Below are 5,935 nucleotides of genomic sequence, written 5' to 3'. Positions count from 1 at the left end.
GGTCTCGATCTCCTGACCTTGTGATCCGCCCGTCTCAGCCTCCCAAAGTGCTGGGATTACAGGCTTGAGCCACCGCGCCCGGCTTAACCAGCTTTTATTTATAGCTGTCTTCAGTGAGTCAGATTAGTTGGTTTGCAGGCCATATTTTGAAAACCACTAGGTTTTAGGATATTTAATTCTTTCTCCAATTCTGACTAACCCTCCCAAGAATTGAAATGTTCTAAAACCCTTAAAAATAAAACCCTTCCAACCAAACACCAATAATTATCATTTTTGTGTTTTTTTCTCCTTAAAGTAGGCAGTTAAACATGTAAAAATAAATAAAGACTTCAAAAAAAGAACTATACTCTAAGATCATGTGTAAGATGTAGTTTCAGAAGCAAGATCTGCCGGCAGTTCTTACACATAGTGGGGGTGAGAATGTTACTATGAGGTGGCTCCTTTGTGGTTCTTAATGGTGTGAACCAGGCATGAAAAGGAAGGTGCAGGGGAAATCATAGCAGGAAAGGGTTTGGGTGGGGATGAAGTAGACAATAAGAAGGACTGGTTGCTCTTTTCAATGAAATGTGATAGCTGCTAGCATTTGGCAGTTTGGGAAATGATCTTCTTTTGTACTATTTTAATGAACATCCCCTGTGTGCTCAGTATCATGAGCCAAGGAAAGTACCTGATAGTGCAATTGCCATGGAGAAGGAAAGATAACCATACTGAAGACAATGAAAGAACTATATGAGGAAGTATATAACAAAGTTCCAGGACGTGTGGCACATTCAGTGAGAAAAGTGGGAGGCACCCCTGAGATCAGGGTGGGTCTGTGCAGTTTGGGAAGCCTCATCAATGAGGTGGCTAAGCTGAGCCTGAAGGATGGGGAGAGGTTAGACAAGGGGAGAAAGAGGAGATGGCAGAGTTGGGAAGGAGTATTCCAGAGAGTGGGGTCAGCTTGGGCAAAGAACTGGGAGTAGAAATGAGAATGGCTCCCCAAGAAGCCACTGATTTCAGAGGATTTGTGTTGAAGGAACAGAGATGATGTCACAAAACATTTTAAAAGCCAACTGTAAGTAAAAATAGAATCTTTCCTGTTAGGAAGAAAATACAGCGTGCAAAGAGCCCTGCCCATCTTAGCTGTTTTGGTTGTCATTACAGGGGAGCGTGTTCAATACGTGGAAACCCATGTGGGTTGTACTGTTAGAAGATGGAATTGAATTCTATAAGAAGAAAAGTGACAACAGCCCCAAAGGAATGATCCCGCTGAAAGGGAGCACTCTGACTAGCCCTTGTCAGGATTTTGGCAAAAGGATGGTGAGTTGACATCACGAGCTGCCGTGAACCCCTGGTCAGGCACTCACCTTTTGGTGCAAGCATCGCCTACAATGTGGGTGGTGCTCCCTGGGCTGGTCCCTCTCACCACCACCCACACCCCACCCTGGCATTTGGATTTCTCTTGACCAGAACAGTTTTAGGCCAATGGCCTCTGCTTCATGAGGGGCCCCACGCCCTTGAAATAAGTCATTCCTAATGGGACATGTTTTGATTTTCAGTTTGTGTTTAAGATCACTACGACCAAACAGCAGGACCACTTCTTCCAGGCAGCCTTCCTGGAGGAGAGAGATGCCTGGGTTCGGGATATCAAGAAGGCCATTAAATGCATTGAAGGAGGCCAGAAGTTTGCCAGGAAATCTACCAGGAGGTCCATTCGACTGCCAGAAACCATTGACTTAGGGTGATTTTCTATGTTTACTTCTCTTTATCCATTCCTTCTGATAGACACAAACATAGCAGATCCCGCTCCAAGGCTTGCTCTGGCCACCTCTGATGTTGTATCCACTCTGCCAGGTCAATACTGGCACTTGGTGAACTAAAATGTTTACCTGGGTCTGAAGGAGTGATCCAAGGCCTACCAGCTGAGGAGAGGAGGCTAATGGAGTACAAATTCCCTCACATTGGGTATGAGAGATCGAGAAAGAGAGAGAGAGAGAGAGAAACATAATCATTGCATTTATAAAGTAGCCACAATAAGTCAGTCTTGAAATAAAGCTTTAGGATCTTCAGGTGGAAAGGAAAAGGCAGGGGCTATGCATCCAAGCAAGCAAGGTTTCAAGTTCAAGTTCGTGCATTTACACACTCAGAAAGGGCCAGCCAGGGTAAACACCCATCCTGGTGGAAGCCATTTATGCCCTGACCTGGTTTAATGGCCTCTGATGTTGGTTGACTTGGAATTGCAGGTGATAGTTGTAGCCTAAAGGTGGTCAGAGGCCAACAGGAAGATCTAGCCCCTGACAGAGGTTGGGAATGGGATTTCTTCCTTCCTGGATATCTCACATCTTTGTCACATGAGCCCCTTTCTCTAGGAGTCCCTTTCTTCTAGGTAGTTTTGCTTTTTTGTTGAGCATTCCCTGAAACAGGAGCCCTGTTGAGACGAATCCCATGCTGGCTGCTTAAAATGTCCAACAAGAATTTTGTTTTTATGGAGGGCGGGGTGGGGAGAGGCACTGAGAGGAGCCTAAAGACACCCCTTCTGCACTTCTGCATGACGAACACAAGACTTGGCATGGCACAGGAGTTTGACAGAGTTTGTGGACTGAGCTGAGTGAGACTCAGCAGCCCCCCTCACCACAAAAGCTTTTTGGCAAAGAGCTCCAAGGAGGCACCCAGTATAGCTGCAGCTGCTGACGGGGGCCATCGTGTGACCACAGTTCTGGCCAGGGCTGTCAGAACTAAGTGGGAAAAATGCTGGGACTACAAGGAGCCACAGGCTACACGGAAGGGGCCTTCTGTTTTGTTGCTTAGAAATTCTCTCGTAAGGCTATCTTTGATGTATTACTTCAAGGACAAAAACGAGAACTTCTCACCATTTTGCCTTATATCTCGTCATTTTAAAGATAAGACATATGCTTAGTGGAAGCATTCACTTTCTTAAAGGCAAATGTCTACCACAGATGGTCCCTCAAAGAGCATTGAAGAATTGGGATATGAGGTGAAGGGGTGGCCTGCCCCTCCACACCTGTGGGCATTTCTTGTTAGGTGGAACAAGAGACTTGAGAAAAGAAATGAGACAGAGAGACAAAGTATAGAGAAAGAAAAAGTGGGCCCAGGGGACCGGCGCTCAGCATACAGAGGACCTACGCCGGCACCGGTCTCTGAGTTCCCTCAGTATTTATTGATCATTATCTTTACCATCTTAGAAAAAGGGAAGTGGCAGGATACTAGGATCATCCTAGGGAGAAGGTCAGCAGTAAGACATATGAATAAAGATCTCTGTGACATGAATAATTTTAAGGAAAAGTGCTGTGCCTTGATATGCATGTGTAAACATCTCCATAAACCTTTTTAGTGCATAAAGAGCAGCATTGCCGCTAGCACGTCCCACCTTCAGCCCTAAGGCAGTTTTCTCCTTTCTCAGTAAACAGAACATAAAATTGGGTTTTACACTGAGATGTTCCATTGCCCAGGGACGGGCAGGAGACAGATGCTTTTCTCTATCTCAACTGCCAAGAGACCTTCTTTCCTCTTATACTAGTCCTCCTCAGCACAGACCCTTCATGGGTGTCAGGCTGGGGGACGATCCGGTCTTTCCCTTCCCACGAGGCCATATTTCAGACTATCACATGGGGAGAAACCTTAGACAATACCTAGCTTTCCTAGGCAGAGGTCCCTGCAAACTTTGGCGGTGTGCGTGTCCCTGGGTACTTGAGATTAAGAGAATGGTGATGACTTTTCACAAGCATACTGCCTTCAGGCACTTGTTTAACAAAGCACACCCTGCATAGCCCAAAATCCATTAAATCTTGAGTCACCACAGCACATGTCTCTTTCAAGGACAAGGTTGAGGGTAGGGTCACAGATTAACAGCACCTCAAATACAGAACAAAATGGAATCTCTTATGTCTACTTCTTTCTGTATAGACACAATAACAGTCTGATCTCTCTTTCTTTTCCTCACCTGAGGATTGTGGGACATTAAAGATCTAGAATGTGTAGAAAATGGACCCTGAGAACTTTTCATCTTTCACCTCTAAATTGGGGCAACTTTCCATCCCAGGCGCCAATAATTAAATCAGCAAAGAGCTGAATGAATTTAAGAGAATTTAGGAGACGTTAAATACCTCCCAGCATTGCTAAACGCTGTGCAGGCTACAGAGTCATGCAAATATGAATGCTGCCCCTCCACTACTTATGATCTGATGGAGGGAGACTAAGCTCAGGGGATACCTGGGGATGGGGAGCTTGTGTTCACCTCCCAGACAGAACTTAACATTCTGAAATGTTCCCCACTCATCCAGCTGGGTTTTCTTTTCTTTGTTTCTTTTTTTTTTTTTAATCTCTGTGCAGTGCCTTATATTTGTCCATGAAAGACACTGAAAAAGGAATAAAAGAACTGAATCTAGAGAAGGACAAGAAGATTTTTAATCACTGCTTCACAGGTAAAAGCACTTGCAGGCCTGAAATAGGGCAACTGGGAAGGCGATATGGAGTCCTCCTTTGGCCTCGTCTGTGAGGTGGGGGTATGAGGTATGGGGGTTGGAAGGGGTCCCAGAATGCAGCCTGGTGAGCCTGAGAATGAAGCTCCTGCAGAGTGAAAATAGAAAGAAGTTTGTTGTTCAAGCTAACGATTTTGTTCAAGCTTTATTTGTTCAAGTTAACATTGGCTCAAGCTAACATTCCAATCAAAGGATTTTTTTTTCTCAATAAATGGCATTATGTTGAGGCTTACTAAAAATAGACACAGAATTGGATAAGATGCAACCCTTACTACAATAAACAGAGATTAAGGCATACAATGTAAGTTGCAAATGACAACATTAGGGCTATCAGAGGCTGCACAGGGTCAGGTATTAAGTGCTATGAGTCTAGGTAGTATGGTGTAGTGGTTAAAAACATGTCCTTTAGAGCCAGACTACCTTGGTTCAAATTCTGGCTCTGCAAATTACTAGTTTCAAAACCTTGGCTCAATAACTTAGCCTCTCTGTGCTTCACTTTCTCTGTCTATTTAGTGGGATAATCACAGTGCACCTACCGCACAGGCTTGCCATTATATGTGTAGAGCAGTGCCTGGCACACACTCAGTGCTGTATGGTGCAAACTCAAGTGGTTATTGTGTTTTAAGGGGTCACATGTCTGTACAACCAATTCCAGGGGTTCAGAAAAAGAGAAAGAGCTCAGGGGTTGATGGGATGAATAGGAGGTGGCACCCAAATTTGACCCTGAAAGATGGGTAGAATTTCATTAAATATTTTTGAGAGGAGTTTTGATGAGGTGGCAGGGCAGAGGATGGGCAGAGGATGGTGAGGACAAAGTTATGAGACAGACATGTGTGGAATATGCATCTAGAAAAAGAAACTGACCAGCCTAGTAGGGCTGATGGCTCATCACGGGGAGCAAAATGGGATGTATAATTTGGTACTAAGTTTGTCAGATACCAGGCTTGGCTTTCTTATGGTGACAAGAGAGATCAAAGGAAGAAAACTCCAAGCTGATACAGCAAATGTGGAATCTAAGAGGATGTGCTGTCAACAGATAATCCATGAAATCGGTCCAGGTCAGGATCAGCAAGGCTAAGGGGAAAAGGCTATGATCAGTCCCCCGGGAGAATGAGCCTCAGAGTCAAGGCAGCAGCCCATGAGCATCAGACAAGGCAGGGCTGAGATTTGGGATCAAGGCACCAAGTTGTGGGTAGTGGTATGAGAAAGTGACAAGAGCAAGGCAAGGTCCTAAATCTAGCAGGACCGAGGTCACTGCAACCGCCTTGGGCAAAGGGAACAGGAGGGGATTTCAGTGTCAACTCGGGCACACAATCCAGGTCTGACTGATTTCCTGCGTAATGTGTTACTGAGTCCCAGAGTATTGGGCTTCTTCTTCTTCTTCTTCTTCTTCTTCTTCTTCTTCTTCTTCTTCTTCTTCTTCTTCTTCTTCTTCTTCTTCTTCTTCTTCTTCTTCT

At 44.9% G+C, this 5,935-nt stretch overlaps 1 protein-coding gene across 1 annotated transcript in view; it reads left to right on the top strand.

Annotated features, from left to right (window-relative positions):
* PLEK (pleckstrin) overlaps window positions 1–5,935 on the top strand; it is a 36,897-nt gene that overhangs the window by 15,751 nt on the left and 15,211 nt on the right. Inside the window, exons 2-4 of the mRNA XM_011945272.1 lie at window positions 1,144–1,299; window positions 1,539–1,720; window positions 4,330–4,421. Of these exons, the coding sequence (XP_011800662.1) occupies window positions 1,144–1,299; window positions 1,539–1,720; window positions 4,330–4,421 (430 nt within the window). The remainder of the gene's footprint in view (window positions 1–1,143; window positions 1,300–1,538; window positions 1,721–4,329; window positions 4,422–5,935) is intronic.

The sequence above is a fragment of the Colobus angolensis genome, unplaced genomic scaffold (assembly GCF_000951035.1).
Source record: "Colobus angolensis palliatus isolate OR3802 unplaced genomic scaffold, Cang.pa_1.0 Scaffold24, whole genome shotgun sequence".
NCBI lineage: Eukaryota > Metazoa > Chordata > Mammalia > Primates > Cercopithecidae > Colobus > Colobus angolensis.
Note: the sequence above shows the minus strand (reverse complement) of the source record. Positions and strands in the feature narration are given on the sequence as shown.